This window comes from Dryobates pubescens, chromosome 3 (assembly GCF_014839835.1).
Source record: "Dryobates pubescens isolate bDryPub1 chromosome 3, bDryPub1.pri, whole genome shotgun sequence".
Taxonomy (NCBI): domain Eukaryota; kingdom Metazoa; phylum Chordata; class Aves; order Piciformes; family Picidae; genus Dryobates; species Dryobates pubescens.
In genome coordinates, this window is record NC_071614.1 from 4,137,810 (window position 1) to 4,160,053 (window position 22,244).

General features: G+C 45.0%; 1 protein-coding gene across 1 annotated transcript; it reads left to right on the plus strand.

Annotated features, from left to right (window-relative positions):
- Nucleotides 1–54: 54 nt before the first annotated feature.
- On the plus strand, nt 55–21,874 carry LOC104303521 (kinesin-like protein KIF20A). Its single transcript, XM_054180133.1, has 20 exons — nt 55–85; nt 1,337–1,593; nt 2,048–2,194; nt 3,293–3,367; nt 4,292–4,411; nt 5,265–5,403; nt 5,499–5,683; nt 8,367–8,457; nt 9,242–9,436; nt 9,524–9,635; nt 10,673–10,744; nt 12,379–12,525; nt 13,343–13,508; nt 13,713–13,883; nt 14,634–14,773; nt 16,382–16,547; nt 18,554–18,665; nt 18,745–18,812; nt 20,234–20,353; nt 21,529–21,874. The coding sequence occupies exons 1-20, from the start codon at nt 55–57 to the stop codon at nt 21,802–21,804; spliced, it is 2,790 nt and encodes a 929-aa protein (XP_054036108.1). The 3' UTR covers nt 21,805–21,874.
- Nucleotides 21,875–22,244: the final 370 nt, after the last annotated feature.

The window sequence follows — 22,244 nt, forward strand, 5'->3', positions numbered from 1 at the left end:
ACAAAAGCTTCATTTCATCCACTTTAAGATCAGGTTGCTACTTCTGCTGCAAGCATGGAAGAGAACTTGAATTCTAATGAAACAAGTGTGGAGCTTGGGGACCCATTTCCATCTGTTAAGGCCTTAAAAACAGCAGGAAAAGCTTGAGTTTTCTTCCTCAAAGGATTAAACTGCCCATTTAGATGCCTACTTGTCTTAATTTCATTAAAAGTAAAGTCTTGGAAGGATTCTGTCAGTCTGGGTAGCAGAGGGATTGTGACCAGCCTGCCTCCTTGGGAAGCATCTCAGTTGTGAGCAGAAGAACGCAGAACAGCCATCCTAAAGGCTGGCTTTTGGTGATGTTGTAAGTGTGAGGTGCCTGACAGATACTTTTAGCCTTAGTTTTTAATTACTTGTATTTTAATTATGTGTCTTTTATGGAGTGCCCTGAAAAGCATGGGAAGAGCTTGATCGCATCAGGGAGATTACAAGAGGATAAACAGGAGAACAAGTAACAAACTAGAAGTGTCACTAGCTGAGGCTGACCTTTGCATGTGGTTGGCCGTTTCACTCAAGACGTCTTCCCTCTGTTTGACTCAACAGCTTGACCAAAACCACTTGGATCTAGGGAGGGCTTGGGGGGCTTTGACATCATTGCTGTATTTGGTCTTGTCTGTTAGTCAGACTGCTGCTGTGAACTTGCCTTTTACCAGCTTTCAGCTGGCTGTGCCTGAATCACACAGTGCCCCTTACACATTCCTAAACAACCTCAACTCCCACCTAGTGTTCTCTGAGCAGCTGTGGTTTTTCACGGGTTTTGCAGTCTTTTGGGGCTATTTTCACCTGCCTCCAACTCCCACTGAAGGACAAACACAACCTGCTCTTTGCATCCGTCTTGCAGAGCACAGGAATGCAGCTGCCTCCCTGCTCTCTGAAGAGATGCTCTCAAAGGTGAAGGTTTCCCACTCTTTTACCAAGGAGCAGATCTTTGCTTGCTGAAGGTGAGGGACCAGAGCCAGGTCCCCCCTCGGGCAGGGTTTGTCCTCCTCCCCGTGGAACAGAGTTTGCTGTCCCCGTTCCGGCTTTGTGTAACCTGAACACTTTGTGATTTGTTTTCTGTTCGGTTTACCACAACCCCACGTAGCGTCCCGTATTACGAAAGGCCCACAGTAACTTTATATAACTTTTGATGGCAATATTTAGCTGCCTGCGTCTGTCCCCCTACCCACACGCCAGACAAGTCACCCCTCCTCTGGCCGCTGAGCCGCCGCTGTCGGTGCCGCTTTACTTCACGATTCAAACCCTTTCCTTGCCCCCGTGCCTCATTAAACATGACGAATAAACCCTGCGTCACCAGTGACGCTGCCCCCGCCCCGTCCCGTTCCCCCCCACCCCCGGTGGTCCTGTCCCCCCCGGCACCGCCGGCAGCCTCACCGCCTTGCGCTGTGTGACGGCGCCCCCTGCCGGGCGGAGCGAGCCCGCGCCGGCCTGCTCATCGCTGTCGCTCCACCCCTTCCCGCTCGGCCAATCAGCGCCCGCTCTTCCCTCCGCCCAAATGCTTCCCCGCCGCGCTCGGCAGGGGGCGGTGTTCGGTGCGTTCCCGCGCGCGGCAAGGTAGCGGCGGTTGGGTGTTGCCGCGCTCGCCCTCGCTTGGCGGGAAGCGGGGGGAGGCCTCGCGCCGTGCCTGGGGGCGATCCCGGCGGGAGGGACCTGCCCGCGGCCCCGGCCCCGGCCCCGGCCCTTTCCCCTCTGTGTGCGTTAGAGGGGTCCTGCGTGGCGGCCCTTTGAGGCGGCGCGCCGTGGCGAGTCCCTGAGAGCTGGGGGGGGCTGAGCCTTGCAGGGACCAGGGGGTGCCGGGCTGTGGCCCGGCGCTTCCAGGTGGGTGAGAGGAATGCCCCCCAGAGCCTGTTAGTATGCTTTCAGTTGCTTGTTTCTTAGTATAACCCAGCTTCTACTACGGTTCCTTCGTTCTCTCAAGCTACCCTGGTGTCTGTTGTGCTCCCTGTGCTTTGTTACCTGTTCAGTGAGAAAACGATGGAATTCTTGTCTTTGTTTTTGTCCTCACAAGTTCCTTTCCACACCAATGGATCGTGAGAAGAAAACCTATGTTCCTGACGAAGTGTCTGATACCTTAGGATCGGTTTCCTTCCTGAGTGTGGCAGATAAACCTTCACCTATGGAGTCAACAGCCTTGCCTGCTGCAGAGGAGCAGGAGGTGTGGATTGCTTCTGTAATACATCTCCTGCCTATATTTAATTCCCTCCAATGAGAACTGTATTTTGCCTTTATGTTTGATTCTCCTGCTTCTTCATGTTTGATTCTCCTGCTCTTCCTCATTGCATAAAAACAGGCTCCTAGCCAGTAGTAAGTGCAGGTGGTCAATGCTATGTGGTGTGCTAAGCTTTCGAGAGGCAAAGGACCTAAGGAGTTGCACTTTGAGTGTAACAGGACTTGACTTTTTAGTAAAAAGGCTAAAAAAGGATCCTTGGTGCAAGCACGTTAGGTGCTTGGGGAAAAAAACCCGACCCACCTCTAATGTTGTGCAGCTGTAGAGTTTTGAGCATAGCTTAGCCACCTCTGCTTTCTGAGAGTTGTAGTTTTCTTTAGGGAGTGCCCTCAGGTGACTTCGTTTCGTGTGATCAGTGAAGTGCTGGGCATGGGAGGGCTGCGAGGAGCTCTGCTACATCCAGCTGCTTGGCCAGCAAGTTGCCAAAACGGGGCAGTCTCCTCTGTAAGAACGGAAGGAATGCTACAATCCTTCTTACAAACAACCAAAAATCTCCCTGATGCTATCACTTCACCTGCATGGGGAGACCTTTGTGAAGTGGAAGGGCATGGGAAAGCTCGCCTTAGCAACTGAGAACTGCCTCATGGCTGCTAATGTGAGGAAGATGAGGGAGTAGTGCCTGGATAGTGAAGATGGGGTGGTCTCTCGAGGCTAAGAATATTTTAACCCGTGGTAAGTGCGGCACTGCAGAGCGGCTGTTGGGAAACGCAGCTGGAGTTCAATACCGAGGGAGGCCGGGAGGTGGGAGCAGAGCAGTTTATGCCTCCTGCAGTGAGCTCTTTTAAATCGAAACGCTGGCTTTGTTATAAAAGACCACTAATGAAGGGAGGGGGGCAACCAAAAAGGGGTTACTTAAGGACATTAGGAGGTAAAAAAGCAAATGGGAGCTTAGAGTCTGAGCTTCACAAGGAAAGCAGTAGTGAGCCAGGAAAGTAAGCCAGGAGATACTGTATTTGGGGGTGTTCTGCTGAAAAGTGGCTATTGTAACTGTGTCTTTTCTTTTTTTTCTTCTTTCAAAACAAATAGACAAATCAACCATTGAAAGTCTTCTTGAGGGTGAGACCCTTTTCTGTAGCTGAGCTTGAAAACCACAAGTCTCAGGTTAGTTGGAGAAGGAAGAAGCTTTTCTTCTCCCCTCTAAGACCACTCAGTAGTGCAAGCTCACTATCTTTTATAAATCAATGTACTGCTTCCAAACAGCACCTGTGGATTCAGCTGGATAAACATGAGCTTTTTGCATCTCAGTTTTTGCTGATTCACAGGGCACAGACCTGCACATCTGTAGCTCTGCAAAATCCCACTGGGTATGTTATTTAAAAGTTGATGACCCTCTTGACTCTGTCCAGGGCTTAAGAAAGAAAGGACTTTCATGCAAGAGATAGTGCAATTATAATTCAGCTATCTGACCACTGAGATTCTTTGGAATGCTAGAATGATCTACTACCCTGTCCTAGTGACTTGCTGCTCATGCTGTAAAATTCTTCTTGCTTCCTCCCTGGGGGTGTTCAAGACCAAGTTGGATGAGGCCTTGAGCACCTGAGTCTAGTGAGAGATGTCCCTGTCCATGGTGGGGAGGTTGGAGTAGATGATCCCTAAGGTCTCTTCCAATCTAAGCCGTTCTCTAACCTTTAGAGTTGTACTGTTGTTTCACCCTGAAAAGGACTGAAGTGCAAGCCCAGTGTGTTTCTATGTAGCTTTGTTTTTATAGCTGCACAGGGAACTGCAAGCCACAAAACACCAGGATTTAGGAAGCTAAACCCCAAAAGTTGGTGGAACTTTTAAACCTCTGGGAAAACTCCAGGTGATTGCCTGAGCTCTGTCTACACTCTGGCTTTCATGTGAAGCAAGTATCTCTCTAGTGGTTACACCCTTCAAGGGAGATTTTATGTACACTGTGCAACCTTTTATAAATCAAGCCACAAGTTTGTTTTATGTGGGTGGCTGGTTGGGTGTTTTTTGGTCCCAGGTAGCTTTCTTCCTAAATAATTTTCCCCCCTGGTATTTGTATTGTTGTGTTGTCTTAAGGGTTGTGTGACTATTGAAGATCCCCAGACAGTAATTCTGAGTGCACCCAGAGAGTCTTCTGCAATGAAAAACAGTGAAAGAGGGATTGGTCATTCTGTGCACAAGTTCACCTTCTCTCAGGTAGGCAAACTGTTCCCTCACTTTTATTCACAGTTTGTTTGGTTTTATTTCATCCCCCCTGTAGTGATAAACATTGAATTCTTTTACTTTATAATGCAATATGATGGGTGGGGTTTTTTTTTTTCCTTCTTTGAATTACATGTGGTGGGCTTGCCATAAAAAACCCAAACTGATGATTATTTAGTGTGAGGCTGTCAAGAAAGCCATGTTACAATGGAGGTGTCTATTAGATCAGACAAGAAAGCTTCTTTGTTCTTGTCTTTGATTAGATGTAACAGAAGCTTCTTGTGGATGCACACTTTCTGTGCTCCTGCTTTTCTGCAGGTGCCCTCATCTTGGAAGGGCTGCAGGAAATCATGTTTGAAGGCACTTACTTTGGAAAGAGTAGTAGCCCAGCTGCTTAAACCTTCTGTCCTGGAGTTAAGTTAAATTTGTTACCTACAGCAGGAACTTCTGTTCTTAGTGTCAAATGAGAAATAGCTCCAGGCACTGAGTCATTTAGACCGTCCTAATGCTGAGCTGGGTGACTGGAGTGGAGTGAAGAGGGAGTTGTGCATCATCACCAGAGCTCTTGAAAGTGTCCACTGAACAGTATGTGCTCAGAAGCATGATGAGTGGTTTATTTTAGGAGTAGGAAAATATGCAAAACCAAGTGCAAGGCTGAGTGCCTGAAGCAGGCATCCTTTGAGAGCTCAGCAGAAAGCCTTGTATCAGAAGAGTTCAGGCAAGACAGGTCCTGCTCAGCTTGCTCTGAAAAAGTAGCCACCATTAATCAGTGCTTAATATTTTGGCATACTAAATGTCTTTGTGCCAATTAGTGTTTTTTTTCCTATTTTTCCCTCCCTTTCCTAAGGTCTTTGGACCAGAAACTACTCAGAGGGAATTTTTTGAAGGCTCAATGAAAGACATAGTAAGAGCCTATATTAATGGAGTGAATGGACTGGTGTTTGCTTATGGGGTTACTAATGCAGGCAAGACATTCACCATCCAAGGTATGGAAAGCTTGCCAAAAAGCACCCAGAGCTGAGTCAAGATCCAGTGAGACATTTGTATGCATGTCTGCATTTCATCTTGTGTTATTTTCAAGGGACTTCAAAAGATTTTGGTATTCTGCCTCGCTCACTCCATGTGGTATTTAACCACATAAGGGGAAGACAGTACCTGAAGATGAACTTCAAACCATATTTGAGCAATGAGGTTAAGAAACTAGAAGATGTGCAAGTTAAGCAAGAAGAAGCCATAAAAACTGCTATTCTTGCATCACTGAAAGAGGTCAGTGACCAAATACTTCCTTGTTACTGAATGAAACTTCCTTAAAGCTTCCCATCTAACAGACTACCTCCAATACAGTCTTTAGGTTTCTCTAAACACTTGGCAAACCTTGGGATAATGAGTTTTGGAGCTCAGTGTAAACTGGAAGAAGTCTCAGCAGCAGGCAGCACACTGTTCAAAGCAAAATGCAAAGCCAAAGCCTGGGTTTCTGTAGAGGAGCAGTTCTGACAGTCTGAGAGCTGACCCATCTAAAAACCTCCCTCTTGATATGTCAGTCTTCTGGGGCAGTTCCCAGGCTGGATCTTAGGGCATTTGCTCAAGTGGCAGCACTAGCTCAGGAGAAACGATGGCAATGTCTTAGCAGGGGCAGTGAAGAAGGCAGGAGAGTCCCTTTTGGTGGCAGACAGATGGAAAAGTTTGCAAACCTGTGATTCATGTCACTTAATGAAAAAAACATTTCATTGTAACAGCAGTGAATTTCCTGCAAGGATTACAGCCTGCTCTAGAGGATTGCATGAATCTTTAGTTCTGATCTCTGAAGGCTCTAGGTAGAATAGAGAAGTCTTTACTGGGGCAGCCTCCTGTTCTCATTACCTAGCCATTTCTGTTTCCAGTGTGAGACATGGGTCTCAGCAGAAAATGGACACCCTTGTGTGTGTGACTGTTCTGTGCTTCTAGACCCACCTGCAAACTGTCACAAGCTGTCTGGCTTTTAGAATTTCTGTCCAGAGCACTACTTTTAATTACTGTTCTGAAGTGTGATTCCATGCATTTGATCCCTAAATGTGGTAGGCTCAGCTGGTGATCCTTCAAAGCAACTCTGAATGAATTCTGGGAAGCACAGAAGCAATGGCTGACTGGGTTTTCTGGGGCCTTCAGTATCAATGTTATTGAAGCACTCCAGCTGGCTCTGACAGAATATCCTTCTCTGAATCAAATTCATATGTCAAGTTTCCCTCTAAATTCTATTCCTTGATTTAAACTCTGCAAACCAAACTTTGTTTAGTCTGGGTCTGGTTAACTTTTGAGCAAAGAGCTCAGCTGAACAATCTCTCAAGATTGTATGTTTTAAGAGGGTCTTAAGAGCTTGCTCACATTGTGTGTGTGCAGGGGGTGGGAGTCTTAAAACTTGAGGTGGTCAGGAGGACATTAGATAAATACTGTTAAACAAGCTTACAAGAAAGAGCAAGCAGAGCTCAGGGGCTAGAACAGGAGCACAGATATCTTATTTTGAATATAACCCTGTATTGACAGATAATCCTTCCTGTTGAATCACAGCCTGACTGGATTCATAGTTTAGTTACTGAATGTTGCACTAGGTGATCTAGATGCACTGCAGTGAAAATCAAGCAGGACTCCACCATCAGGAAGGAAAGGTAAAAATGCTTCTAGAAAATCCATCAGTGAGATCTTGTGTCACAGTGCTTGCACAGCAACAGCTCAGCCATCCCTGGGACCAAGGCTGTGCTTCCTGATAGCCTGTGAATGAATAGTGTGGCTGTTTGGATGCTCACTCAGGCTTGTAATGTGAGAGCAGATACGGTTTGGTGGGCTTGGTTTTGGTTTACCAGGATCCCTGCAGGCCCCTTTCCCAGGCTCAGTTTACATCTTGTGCAGACAGAGCTTCCTCTGCCTTTCATTCTCTGCTCAAACTGCTCTGAGGTACTGCAATACCCTTGTATTTAGTGTTCTTCTCTTGACAGAGCTGCTGCAAAAACTCTTGGCATGCTTCACAGCCTCTCTTTCCTCCTTCTTTTTGTTTTTAATTTGTTCTATTTGGGGGATGAAATCCTGGGGGGTTCTGGTTTAAAAGATTGCATTTCTGTTCCCACTTGTCCTCATATTTGCTATTAAATCTCAGCTTCTGTCCCTGGCAAACAAGGTTCCCACTTGTCATCTTCATGCTCCTTTCTGTATTTGGTCTGATGATTTGAAGAGCAGTGCAGGAACAGAGCTAATTAACTCAGTTTTGTTGAAACACCTCGACAAAGACTTGTCACCTGCACAAGCTCTGTGCTGCTGGGGTTCCACATTCCTCTGCATTCCTCTCATGCATACCTCTGCTGTGTCTTGGTCTCGTAAACCTGCTTTACAATTCTGCTTTGTACTCCACAAACAGAATGAAGAGAGTCCACACTTGTGGTTATGCTGCAGCTACTCAAGAAACATTAATACATAGGCAGTGCAGTCCTTGAAGAGGTCACTTGTAAATTGCAATGAAATCATGTGCTGTTGATCTTGGAAATGGAAGATCTGCAAACGTGGCTTCATACTTCCCTGTTTGTCACAAGACCTTTTTGGGTCTCCCAAATAATAGGCACTAGCAGACAACCCACAAGGAACTTAGCACTGCATTTGAATGGCTAAAGCATTAACACCTTTAAGTCTGTTCCCGTCTTCTACTGTAGGATGAGCCTCTGTCAGGTTTGGGGAAGTCAGGGCATCCTGGTTTAACTGGGACAGAGTCCTGGGCCAGCCATGGGCTGTAGGCCGTTAGCAGTTTGGAGTCAGCTGAGCTGAGTTTGCTCCAGGTGAATTGATTACAGCTCAGCAGTGTTAGAAACATTTCATTTGCAGCTCAAGTGAGGGTGGCTTAACACTTAACCCTACTTCAACCTTTAAATCTTACTGGAATGGCTATAATTTTGAATTTCTGTTCATGGGGGTCTCTTCTTTCCTCAAGGAGACAGAAAGCATCTCAAATGCAAATGTGTGTGGTGGTGTGGACTCGGAGTCTTCCAACTGCACTTCAAAGAGTCCTACTGATTCACTGGGTAAAGTAGAAAAAAAAATGGGGTAAAAAAAGAAAGACTAGAAATCTGGGAATATAAGTAGCTAACTGGGGTGGATTTAAAAATCTCTCTACTTAAGTAAATATGGAGCTTTAAACCAAACTTTAATGGCTCAGCTTTGGGGGTGGAACATGTAAAAATACTTTGATAGCTTTGCTCCTCTTGGGGAGAAGGAGGCTTAGTTCTGCTGGCAGAGGGCAAGAGCTTAGGACTTGGATATAGAATAGACCAGGTTGGAAGGGACCTTCAAGATCATCACATCCAGCCCATCAACCAATCCAATCCACCTAATCAACTAAACCATGGCACCAAGCACCCCACCAAGTCTCCTCCTGAACACCTCCAGTGATGGTGACTCCACCACCTCCCTGGGCAGCCCATCCCAATGGGCAATCCCTCTCTCTGTATAGAACTTCTTCCTAACATCCAGCCTAAACTTCCCCTGGCACAGCCTGAGACTGTGTCCTCTTGTTCTGGTGCTGGCTGCCTGGGAGAAGAGACCAGCCCCCACCTGGCTACAACCTCCCTTCAGGGAGTTGTAGAGAGCAATAAGGTCACCCCGAGTCTCCTCTTCCCCAGGCTAAGCAACCCCATCTCCCTATTCTGCTGAGAAGTTTGTTCTTGGATCAACTCAAAGCTGTGCAGTAGAGTGTGCAGCACAGGTCCATAGGAGCCTCCTCCTTCCAAGGGGTTCTGTATATTGTCGTTTAAATGCATCAGCGTGCTGTTTAATTGTTGGACTCTTTCTCTGGTTTTGGGTTAGCAGAGAGGAACTTTTTTCCACTGGACATATACAGGACTAACCTGCACCAAAGAACACAAGCAGCTGTGTGGGTTTCCTTCTGTGAGATTTACAATGAATATGTCTATGACCTGCTGAATGTGTTTTCTGCCTCAAAAACACAGAAGCGCAGAGTCCTGAGAATCTGCGAGGATCAAGGAGGAAATTCTTACATTAAAGGTAACAGTTCTGGGTTGTGGGCTCAGCAGTCTCACAGGATTTCTTTTCTGATCAGAAGTGTATGTAAAAGACCTCTCTTTTTCACAGACTTAAAGTGGATTAACATTCAGAGCATTGAAGAAGCCTGCAAATTACTGAAAATAGGGAACAAGAACCGAAGCTTTGCCTCTACTAGAATGAATGAGCAATCAAGTAGAAGGTTTGTTCCTCTAATTATAAGCATGCTCTTCTCTTTTTAAGGGGAGGGAGGAGAAGATTGCAGAATGCTTGAAGGGAGCCATTCTTCAATAACAGTTTTAAGACTTTCCTTGATTATTCTGGGGTTATTCTGAAATTCTTTCTGGAAGGAAGCTCGGAGAGGGTCCTCTGACTTTAATGAGAGCTGAACTTGGGTTGCTGGTTGTGGCTTTGGACAAGCAAAAAAGGTCAAATGGCTTTCAGTTTTGAGTCAGCAGGGCTATGCATCTTGGCACATGCTAATGATGCTGAGTGGGAAAGGTTGTGCAAAGATGTTGAAGCAAAAGGTGCTTAATTCTTCACCACTGGCAGCATAATCCTTGGAAGCCTGGAGCCTGTCAGCAGGGGATGTAGGAGGGAGCAAGTTGTACAACACCTTGCAGTGGCCTTAGGTTATCCAGATGCTGTTAGGTGGTTGTATTCTAGCTGAGCTTACTTAGTGTCTTCAGGATTAAGCTCCAACTCTGGCGAGGGATCAGAAAGACTGTAGCTTGATGGAGTGGGAGGAAACAGAGAGGGTGGTATACTTTCTGTTGGAAATACCTTCTTGATTTTAATGTCTCATTAATTTGTCCTCTGTGTGTTGAAGCAAACAAAATTACAGGACTGGTAAACCTTAACTTATTCCTGTGCCTTCCATCCTAAGTTAATTCTTCAGATTAACTGAGTTGGGTACTGCCTAAGTTTTGTGCACAAAGTGGCTCCCTGACTACTCATTTTCTGATCAGTATTGAAGTGAGCTGCCTTGGGTTTTAATCCAAGACAGCCTGTAGGCTTTGTGGGATTTTCCCCTTTCCTGTGTATATATAAATGGAAAGGCACAAACTACAACTTTTATTGCTGCTTTTTGCTGCTGAGTGAATGCATTGCAAGGGTAGCTAATGTAAATCAGTGAATTCTTGTTCTTCAGCACTGAATTCTCTGTAGCATGTACAGGTTTTACTTTGCTTCAGTGACTGCTTAGTTGTGGTTATTAAAAAGGACTTCTTTCCATTCCAGTCACAGCATCTTCTCCATCAGGCTGCTAAAGCTAACTGATGAGCACCAGCCCCGTGTTCTTGGAGTTTCAGAGTAAGTGCTTCAGCTGATTACTAGAGTGTAAATATTGCAGGAGGCTTGGTAAGGTGTAAGCATGCTGAAATGGGGAACTTGCTTTCAATAAATCCTCTTGAGAGCTGAGAAGGAAATCACAACTCCACTGGCTGCATGGAACTGACTGTCCCCAGTAAGGAGAGGTGTAGAAGTGCTTTCCTCTCTTTTATTCTGTTATGATTTAGCTGAAGGAACCTGTTAAAATTCTGTCACTGCATGAATTGAGGGAAATAGGTGTATGCTGGGGAGGTGAGGACAAAGCAGTCCTGTGTAGCACCACACAATACATTCTGGTAAGCAGAAATCAAATGGCTGGCTGCAGAAGCCAATCTCTAAGGCTGGAGTGCAGCAGCTAGTGTTGAATGCCCAACACACAAACCATGCTAGTGTATCTTTCTGCTTTGGAGCCAGCCTAGAGTTCATGGGTTGAATGTTTGTGGCAACACATTGGATGTGCTCCTGGAATGCAAAATCATGCAAAAAGATTGCAGGTGACATGCTCTGGGCCTCCTCTGTTCTGCAGTTCATGGTAACAGGAAGTTGAGTGATTTGCTTCAAAACTGTTCTCCTAATCTAAAACTCCAATGTAGGTGAGAGCAGTGCTAAATCCTTACACCTCTTTCTTCCTTTGTGCATTAGGGGAAGTGGCCTAATCTTTTGACTTGAAGCCATCTAGATAGCTTTTGTTCTCTCCTGAGTAACTGTCCATTTAGGTTGATATGGAAAAATGAGGACAGCCTGTAATAGAGTAGTTTAGTTCAGTCCCAGCTCCTACTGATTTCTCTCTTGTCTCTGCTGCGTGGAGATGGTAATAGATACACCTCACTGTGAGATAAGAGCTTTTCATGTCAGATGTTCCAGTGATAAATACTCTAAGGAAAGATAACTTGAGGACATGACTGCATCTGTATCCCTCACCATTCCCTGTCTTGATATATTCCCCTGGCAAAGCCTGCAGCAACTGTTGGGTGAATGTCAGAGTTTGTATGTTGCACAAGGAAGCAGAAAAACTCTTCATCTTGTGCTGGAAAGAATAAAGATCATAGCCTTTCACACAGTTGAAGGATGTGCCTTGATGATATTGCAGAGTTGCAGGAATTAATACTAATTTCAGCTGGGTGAAAGGCTGTTGTCCTACAAATAAATGTATGTATATGGAGGTTATAGTCAAGTGACATCAATTATCTCGCTTCCAGAGCTTTCTGTATTTCAAGGGCTTCCTTAACAGTAAAAGTGATGAAATTTCTTGATTCTTCAGGATAATTACCTCTGATTTGTAACCTATTGTACCTCGAGGCCTGAGTATAATAGCACATAGCTGCTAAAGCCAAGCTTCTTTGGATGTTCTGAATAGACAGAGGAAGCAATCTTGTTCAAATATCTCAATATACAGTGGTGGGGGGAGAGAGATGTTGGTGCTGGTGTCCTAAATACTGTGTGTAATGCCTCCTGGACAAAGGGTCAGCATTGAAGTACAGCTTATTCTGTGATCTAGGTAGGCTGCACCAAGTCATCTTTCACACTTTAGACACACAGAGATAGACAGGCAGTTCTGTTTTCCTGCTGTTTAGAAACCAGTTTATGTGTGTGTTCTGGGTCATTCTTTCATGCAGGTTGTCTTTCTGTGACTTGGCTGGATCAGAGAGGTGCAATAAAACACAAGCCTTTGGAGACAGACTAAAAGAAGCAGGGAATATTAATAATTCTCTCCATATCCTTGGAAAATGCATTGCAGCATTGAAGCAAAACCAAAACCCAAAGTAAGTGACAAGCTGTGAGCCATGTGCCAAGCTTTCTGCTGAAATCCTAAGCACCCCTTGATAGTTCTGAGGGGTTCAGAGGTAAATGGAAATGTACACAATCTTGTAAGCATTATTACAGGTCTCACTGGAATACCTGAACTGAGCATCTGTCTCTAAACCTGTTGTTTGTGGAGAATAAAAGTGCCAATTGGCAGCAAACTGCAAAGCTTTTCCCAGTGTGTGTGTGTGTGTGAGTAAAATTCTTCATGTACAGAGCTCCTGTTTTGTCCTCTTTCCATCCACATCCAAATTATGCAGGTAGATCAGCCTGGCTTGTTTCAGTCTCTGCCTGTGACACTGGGAAACTGATGTAGACATCTTATGCCTTTTTATTTTTAATTATTTCCATTTGTTGGAGAGCTTCTGGCATCCAGGAAAGACTTCACTCTCTGATGTGAAACAGCCAAGGCTCAAATAGGAGTATTTAGCATCAAGTGATAGAACGAGAGGCAGTGGCCTCAGGTTGCACCAGGGGAGGTTTAGGTTGGCTATAAGGAAAAATTGCTTTCCTGCAGGAGTGGTCAGGCATTGGAACAGGCTGCCCAGGGAGGTGGGGGAGTCACCATCCCTGGAGGGGTTCAAAAAACATGTAGACATGGCACTTGGGGACAGGGTTTAATGGCCATGGAGGTGTTGGGTAGAAGGTTGGACTTGATCTTGGAGGTCTTTTCCAACCTTAATGATTCTGAGCATCCCCTTAGATGAGAAACAGAACACAGCTCAGTTGCAGTGTCTCACAATTCATTCGTTTTTTCCTCATTCTTTCCTCCATGAGGATGAAGCCAAGCTATATTCCCTTCAGAGAGAGCAAACTGACTCGTCTGTTTCAGCCCTTCTTCTGTGGGAAAGGCAAAGCTTGTATGGTTGTCAACATCCACCAGCATGCTGCCATGTATGATGAAACGCTGCATGTCATGAAATTCTCAGCTGTAGCCAAGCAGGTAAGAGAGCTGCAGCTTTCTCTGCTCTCCTGCATTCTCTGTTACTCTTGGCTTGTGAAGTGATCAGGCTGCAGGGACTTGGGTGTTTTTTGGACTTTCAGTGCATTGCAGTCATTCTGCTTGTGGCTTCCCCCTAAAAGGTTTCTATTCTCTGCCATGTTGGCAGCACTGACAAGTCAGTGCCTTCAACTCTGCATTTTGCAGGTAATCCAGACAATCCTACCCAGGAGCTTCAATTATTTTCCACCCAAGCTGGTTGGAGGTGATGGCAGAGCTATCATTCACTTTGATGCCAACACCTCTACAGATGACTTTCCTGACAGTGCTGAAACCTCTGCAGAGGAGGAAGTGGACATCACCATTCTGAGTCATGAGGTAGATGCACATCCATTCGGAACTGTACCCTAGAAATGCATTGCTGGTAGCTCTGCTGTTAGAATCTCTTGCAATAGGAGGTGTGCTGGAAGCTGTATCAAAGGAGAGCTGCAAGCTTCTGCTTAGTGTCAGGCAGACCCAGACTTTGTGGTCTAGATCCGAGGGAACAGGTGTTGCTGAGGAAGGCTGCTGGTGGCTTTCTAGTTAGGTCAAGTGCTAGATTTGGAATTCAACTAGTTGCCCAACAAGAAGAGTAAGGAAACTGTGTTTAGACCAACATTTTCTAGTCCTTTGTGCTCTTTAGGGGAACAGCAGGGGCAAGTTAAGGTACTGGATGTGGCACTTGAAGCCATGGTTTAGTTGTCAGGAGGTGTTAGGTATTAGGCTATAGGTTGGACTTGATGATCTCTGAGGTCCTTTCCATCCTGGTTGATTCTGATTCTACAGCATTTGAAAAACAAAACATCTGCAGTCTGCAATGAAACTATATGCTGAGCAGTTGTACACATTCAAGTTAAATGCCAAAGGAGGAGTGAACTCTCAGAGAGCAGAAACCACCAAGAAAGAGGAAGGTTTTATTTGAAGGAGAAATTCACATTTGAAAATATCTAAGCTTTGGTGCTGCCTGCTGGGAATGCAGGCTGGAGGAAATTCCCTCTGTGGCTTGCTGGCTGTGTGAATATTTCATTTGACTTGCACCTCAGTGTGTGTTTCCAGCTTGTTTTCTGACCTCAAGTTTGTTACATTTAGGATCTCTTGAAAACTACAGAGAGCCTGAAGGAGAAGCTAGTTGCAGAAAGGCAAAGTAAACTCCTCCTGGAGGTGAAGATCCGTAGAGAGATGGCAGGAGCCATGTTCCGACAGCTGTTGGAGACAGAGGAAGCCTGGAGGCAAGTCATGTTAGCCTTCTGCAAAGGGTTCCACATCTGTAATGCATAAACATCTGCAATGTATACATAGGTGTGTATGCAGCACATGCACTTGTGCTATTGAGAGAAGCCATGGCTGGAGAATTCAAAGCATCTGATGAAAAGGGAAGAAGGAACACTAAAAATTGTGTACAGCTCTGCCTCTTCCCGTGTAGAGTGAAGAAGAAATGCTGCTTTCTGTTGAGTTGTTCTGTTGACCTCTTCTCTTTAATTTGTAACTGCTGGAGATTATCCTGACTCAGTGTTTGAAAGACTGTTGCAGGTACCCCACTGAGGCTTAATGTGACTTGGTCATGTTAATGCCTGTATGTGCTTAAGGTAGGCTAGATTGTATCTCTCTAAGCTCTCCTGGATGACTTAGGAACCATTGTTAGGTTACTGTCTTGTAAATTACTGTGGCTGTCTGCACTGGGGAATCTAATTTGGGGATTTTTCTTCAAGTGTGTTCAGATTGCTGAAGCTGAATTCATTTCCTCTTAATTCTTCTTGAAATCAGTTTCCTCATTTGAGTTGCTAGAAGAGACTTACCCCAAGCTAAGCTGCCAGCTGAACACACCGTAGTTCAACACCTGCACTGACTTAAGAACCATTTCAGTACCTTTGGCTGAGCACATGAACCAGCAGTGACACCTTCTGAGCTCATGTTCTGTGTCACTGCTGGGGCATGTATTTTCAGTTGTGACAAGAGTAAAGTGTAATGAAATAGGGCAAAATTAATTAGGCATTTATCTGTAGTGGGGAAAATAAAACCCAAACCAATGTGAAAGACACCTCCTGGTAATATGCTTCAATTGTCAAGTTTCATTTGGTGTAGTCCTGACTGTCACTACATGTTGGTGGAATTTTGTAGGTATTTATACACATATAAAACTTTTGACAGAGGTTAAGTGTGTGGTGTTCTATAGCAAGGTGTAGAAGTCACACCTTGGTGCAAGTCTTTGGGATCATTGAGAATAAGGGGAAAAAGGAGAAAGGTAATAAGGGGAAAAAGGAGAAAAGCTATTTCTTGGTCTCTTAACTTCACTCTTAATAATGAGATAAATAGCTTTGATGTTGCCAGTTTGAATAGAATAGAATTAACCAGGTTGGAAAAGACCTTTGAGATCATTGAGTCTGACTTATCACCCAACACCATCTAATCAACTACACCATGGCACCAAGCACCCCAGCCAGTCTCTTCCCAAACATCTCCAGGGATGGTGACTCCACCACCTCCCTGGGCAGCACATGCCAATGGCCAATCTCTCTTTCTATGAAGAACTTCTTCCTAACATCTAGCCTAAACCTCCCCTGGTGCAGCTTGAGACTGTGTCCTCTTGTTCTGATGTTGGTTGCTGGGAGAAGAGACCAACCCCCACCTGGCTACAACCTCCCTTCAGGTAGTTGTAGACAGCAATAAGGTCTCTTCTCCAGGCTAAGCAGCCCCAGCTCCCTCAGCCTCTCCTCCTAGGGCTTGTGCTCCAAACCCCTCACCAGCTTCGTTGCCCTTATGTGCATGTGTTGCACACAGGCAGTCAGACTGCTAGCTGGAATGGCAATCTAGTAAACTGATTAACCTGTTCTCCTCAGCAACCGCTTGGAAGATCTGAAAGACAGTTATGAAGAGAAGCTGGAGAGCAAATTTGAGATGTACAAAGAGGCCATCAAGAAACATGCCTATGTGTGTGCAATGGAACAGATTGAGCATCACTATGTTCCCATAGAGGAGTTTCTGGCTGAGCAAGAGAAAGTTGAGGTATGAGTTGATTGCTGTTAAAAGATGTCTGTAAAGCTTCCTCTTCCTCTGCAGAATCATTTGGGAATCCTAAATGTAACAATGAAGAGGCAAAGTAACTACTGGCTCAGGCTAGCTGTTCTGGTGTCCAGTGCTACCTCTAAGGATAGAGACATTTTAGTCTAACACTGCATGCAGTCTATACCTAAACCTCCTGATCTTTGACAAGGAAAACCAGGTCATCTTCATTTATGTACAGCAATGATTGGAACACCTCGAGGGATGGAGTGTAGAGCAGCCTGGCTTTGTGGAGATCCTTGGAACTGTAGAGTGAAAAAGCTGGCATGAAAAGGTGGTGGGTAATTGAGTGCAGGATAGCTATTTTAATTATAATGAATCTTTTGCTCTGAAGGTCTAGAGGGAGATCTGTGGGATAAGAAACTGAGGTGAAAAATCAAACTTTCTGCAGGAAAGGACTTTATCTCCTGAATGTGCTTAGAACTGCTCAGAGTTGGCATCAGGAAGTTGCTGTGCCTTTTTGCAGCTGAGCCACATTAGATGTGTGCAGCTCTTACTTCCAGCCTCTCAGAGGTGGCTAAGTGTGTCCAGGCAAGGGATGAGACCTATTGGTGTCAGCCTTTCAGAAGGTCTGAGGTGGAAGAGTAGAACATCAGCTGTGGTGTACACCAGAGCTGCTCCCTCACTCCACTCTCCTGTCCAGATAAGATGCCTTCCTCTGTTGGTAGACAGGTTCCTTTCAAGACATGAGGGAAGTGGGTTTCTGTTGCAGGTGGTGATCCACAAACACTTCTGTTTTTACAGCTTGCTGTGCAGGTGCTGGCATGCAGCACTCCAACAGTCTCTGATTTTCCAGTTCCTTCACCCTTGTCTTTTTTCCCTGTCAGACTCTGGTTGTGTGCTCACTGAAGCCCTGGCTATAAACCATGTTAGGGTGGAGGGAAAGCATTTCAGTAGTGCTCTCTGCACTTACGGCTGCCTCCTCACGCTGGTGATAGGGTTGTGTAAGGGAATGTTCAAAGAGCAAGAGGGTCTTGGTGGCAAGACAGAGAAGAAACTGAATTCCCTAAGATGTAAAAGTCTAAACTGACAGAGGGAAGCACAACATGAAATCTGAGCAAGTAGCTTCAGAGACCCACAGTTAGATTCATAACTTTTCTTGAGGGTAAGATGGTTGATTTCTCACCCTGTAATGCTCCCCTAGCAATCTGAGAGGTACAGAAAAGGAGGATGCAGGTTAAAACTTACATCTAGGAAACATGTTCTTCCTTAACTGGAAGCAGTGCTCAAGCCAGATGCACAAAAGTTTCCTTTCTGCCACATGGGTACTTTTTGTAGAGCTTGGCAATGTTTAGGCTGGAAGAGTTGACTCCTGTGTAAAGTAACTTCCTCCTGTAAGGTCGCATGATCTGAGCGTTAGTCCTTACTGGGATTTCTCAAGCGTAGCCATCACAGCATCCACCTGTGAAATGCTTTTGAAACTGCACATACATGTGTAGCTTATTTGAAAGATCTGCAGTAGTGCATCAAGGAGGGCCATGAAGATGATCCAAGGGAAGGAGCACCTCTCTTATGAAGACAGACTGAGAGAGCTGGAGAAGAGAGAGGTCTAGGGAGACCTATATGGTTAAGTGGCTGTCCAGTGTTTGAAGGAGGCTACAAGAGGGTTGGAGGGGGACTTCTATAAAGGCATGAAGTGACAGGATGAGGAGTAATGGCTTCAAACTGGAAAAAGCTGGGATTAGATTAGACATTAGGAAGAAATCCTGCCCCATGAGGGTGGTGAGGCACTGGAGCAGGTTGCCTGGAGAAGTTGTGGAGGCTGCAACCTTGGAAGAGTTCAAGGCCACAATGGATGAGGCCTTGAGCAAGCTGGTCTAGCAGGTGTCCCTGCCCATGGCAGGGTGGGTTGTAACTAGATAATTTTTAAGGTCCCTTCCAGCCCAAACCAGTCTATAAGTTAAGTAGAAACTCATACAAATTATACCCTGTGCCCTTCTTTCTTTCAGGACAGAGAGAATAAAATACAGCAGTTGGAAAGACAACTGGATGAGCAGTCAGGGAGGCTGTTGGCTGGGGGAAGTCTGAATTCAGATACACCAGTTGCTGACATGGAACTAGGTAGGAATCTCATCTGGATACTCAAAGTTCAATTTACTTTTGGCATTGGGTACAAACAAACCAACTTTTCTGCTTCTAGATCTTCAGAACAAGGCGATGCAGAGAGCCAATGAAGGACTGCAGAAACAATGCAAAGAGAAAGAAGAGGTAGCTACTGCTTGGTTTAACCAGCCTGGGGCTAATGATCCTCAACTCTGACACAGCTGAAAGCTTAAAGAGCTGCACTGTAGACTAAAGCAGGAAGATTCCTGTAAATGGGTGTCCAGCTAACAAAAAAGCCCTTGCCTGACCCTGGATGGCTTTTGCTGGAGGTTGCCCATGTGCTGGCCAGTTTAGATCTAGAACCAAAGTAGTGCCTTAAACCAGTCCTTTCTGTGAGTACTGAACTCCACCATCCCCACAGACTGAGGCATAAAGGGTCATGTCTCTGGTCTTCAAACAAGACACTGGTGTTTTGCATAGCTTATAGAAATTGAGGTTCAGGCTATGTTGTGGAACACATTATTCATAGGTATGCATTCTTAGTCTATACCTTGAATGATTCTCTTGTAAGGCTACAGTTTCTCACATTTAAAGAGGATGGGGAAGAAAGAAGAGAGAAGCCTTGCCTCTTTCCCTGCTAACAAATAGGAGTAGGGCTTGGAGAAATAGTTCCAGCTGGTTCTAATAAACCATGTAAATGGAAAGTGAGCTTAAATCCCTTTCTATTTACAAAGTGTACTCCAAAAATAACTTATTCCTTACCAAGTCTTGTGCTATGGCCTTGGCATTTGCTTTCCACTCCTGTTCTTGAAAGCCCTACATAATTTTCCATTTCCTATGTCAGTTTCAAGTGCTGATGAAAGTTTGGCTTTACTGCTTGATGCAGGGATACAGTATTGGTTGTTTTGTGTGGCTGGGAGGGGTTAGAAGGATGGGATTGCTGCCTGGCAGAAAATTGGTTCCATCAGTGCCCATCTGCTGCATCACCTCACGTATCTGTTCGTGTGTGATGAGCAGTTCTCTCATTCTCTTCCCATCCAGCCATCAGACATGGGCAAAGGGTGATTTGGTTTCTTCATCAATCTAGTTAGCTTCCCTCCACCCTTGTAGAAGTAAGTTAATGATGTTAATTTTGCTGGTTGAGAGTTTCTTTTCCCTCTCAGAACTTAATCCATCAATGTTCTCATCAGAAAGGTGAGGTCTTCTGTTGTAACTGTGCTCCAGTTAATTATATGCATAGTGTTAGTGAGACCAGCATTCTTTCACCTCCTCTCACTGAAAAAGAGCAGACTGTCCCACAAGTAGCTTAGTCTGTGCTGCTGTTCTTGGGTTGATAGGTCTGTGCAACCCTGTTAGCTCAGCACACTAGCCCTTGAATGCTCCACCTGTGTTTTATCACCGGAAGGGATGGGTTGGGACACAGAGGATGGAGAGAAGCAAACTTCATCTTCAGTGATTTGATCTCGCAGCTTGCCCTGCTCACCACTAATCAGAACTGCTTCCAGTGTCTCTGAGTTCTAGTCATAAACAAAGCTAATGGAAAACATGCTCCCTTCAGCCTCACTGGGTATGGCTTTTATTTCCAGCTTATAAAGTCTCTGAAGTTTAAAATACAGAAATTAAATGAAGCCCTGCTTGAAGCTAACGAAGGCTACAGGAAAATGGCAGAAGAGAACAGTCAGCTGAAGCGCACAATCACGCTCAAGGTTTGGCAACAATTTAAAAGCCACTTGCAGCTTCTTTGTATCTATACTTTTACTGGATGCTTCTGCATCTTTGTGCATGTAGAAACACTCCTCAGCCTTGCTAATTTCCTTTGGTGTTAGCATTTTCCTGTCCCTAACTGCCTGAATTCTGAGTCAGAGCTCTTGTTTCACTCCTTGACTTTGTGTCCTGTAAGACAAGACTCAGTTTTCAGCTGAAGTGATAGGTTTGGTCAATAGGCTAACTGTGCTGACAACATCTAATCTAAAGATACCACAAACTGTTGTCAAGCCATGAAAATACAGCCCAGAACTCCAATTGTGAACTGTTTTGCTGATGGCAAGCAAAGTGTCAGTGCACAAATACGAGTGAAACAAGACCTAAGGCTCTGTGCCTTTGAAGCTATACTGACACTCCTGCAGAGGTGGCCAAGCTGGGTAAGAGATGTGGGCAGGTAAACTGCTTTGTACTGAAACAGAAGAAAGATTTCCTTCAAAAGCAGAGATTTTATGATTATCTGACTTCAGAGGGCAACTAGATTCCAGAACAGAAAAAAATTGAACTCCTAACACTTTGCATCTCTGCCTCCTTTGTAATCTGCAAAGGAAGCAAGGCAAGACTGCTCAGTGGTGTTTTGCTTTATAAACATTGATTTACCTTCTGCCAAGCTTTTTTGGCTTAGGGCTGAGGCTCCAGGGTTTTTCCATCTTGAACCCTTGTTTCTTAATTGGTTCTAGGATGTAGGAAAAGGTGACTTTTGGTTAACCACAAGGATTAGAGAGCATCTTCAAGCCTCTGTGTTCTGCCCACTCAAAGCATTTCTTTAGTCCTGGTTAGCAGACTTATGACTGTTCAGTTTTGATTTGAGCAGTTTTGCTTTCAGGAATTGCAGGTTAAGACAGGGGAGCTGCCTTTGTTTGGTTCCTAGAATAATGTAGTGTGGCTGAGCTTTTTAGTATCAGCTTCTTGGTCAGACTTGGTCTCTAACTGCATCTGTCGACCCCAAAGGTTGCTGCTCTCTAAATCACATAAAAGTCACTCATAAGAAATGGGCACTGAGTTTGGCATAGTAATAACAAAGGGGTCTACTGGTGTGATGAAATGATCTGGAACAAAATTAACTACCTGAGAAAGACCTTGGAGTGTTCACAAACCTAACACAGACTTATGCTCACAGGATCAAGAAATGAATAATCTTCAGAACTGGGCTAAACGTGTTCTGGAGCTTGAAGAAATGGTCTCTTCCCTGCAGAAAGAACTTGATGAACAGAAAAAGCCTCTCCCTCCAGAGGAACCCAACCCACAGAAGCCCAGGAGAGGTTTGTTGGCTAACCTGAAATCCACAGTAGCAGCCACTGCTAATACATCTCTTGGTAAAGGCTGGGGGAAGCATGAAGATGCTTCATCCTCTTCAAGAAAGCAAGTACTGTGGGCTCATAAAGCAAAGGAATGATGTTTGGTTGACCAAAGTGTGCAGTTACTGGGCTTTCTGAATCTTAAGCTGTCAGCTTTCTCTTCCTCTAAGATACCACTTTCATTATCTTGTTAACTGACAGACACATGTTAAATACAGAATGTTTTAAAATGGGAGCAGGGTGGAATTTAGAGCTGTGTTTTAAGATGTACACTTGTGCTTTCACTGTTGACACAGGGATGTGATCTGAGAGAGAGATGTAATTTTAACTCTTGAGTAACTGCTATTGTGGTCTTTGATACTGATAAATGTGATTCATGCAAAGTGGGATGTTCCTCATTTGCTGCTCCTTACCTGTTTTGAGTAAGTATTTAATTCCACTGTTGATTCCTAGAACTCAGGTGGCTTGTTTAGCTTCATCTCCAGTAGTTAAAACAGTTTGGTCCTTCATAATCTGTGACCTGGGGAATGCCATCTTG

Bases quoted from the DNA above. Each gene is read 5' to 3' on its own strand.
- LOC104303521 (XM_054180133.1), top strand. From the start codon at position 55: ATGGAAGAGAACTTGAATTCTAATGAAACAA. The intron at 4,412-5,264 runs GTAGGCAAACTG...CCCTTTCCTAAG, and splicing joins ACAAGTTCACCTTCTCTCAG to GTCTTTGGACCAGAAACTAC. The intron at 8,458-9,241 runs GTAAAGTAGAAA...TTGGGTTAGCAG, and splicing joins GAGTCCTACTGATTCACTGG to AGAGGAACTTTTTTCCACTG.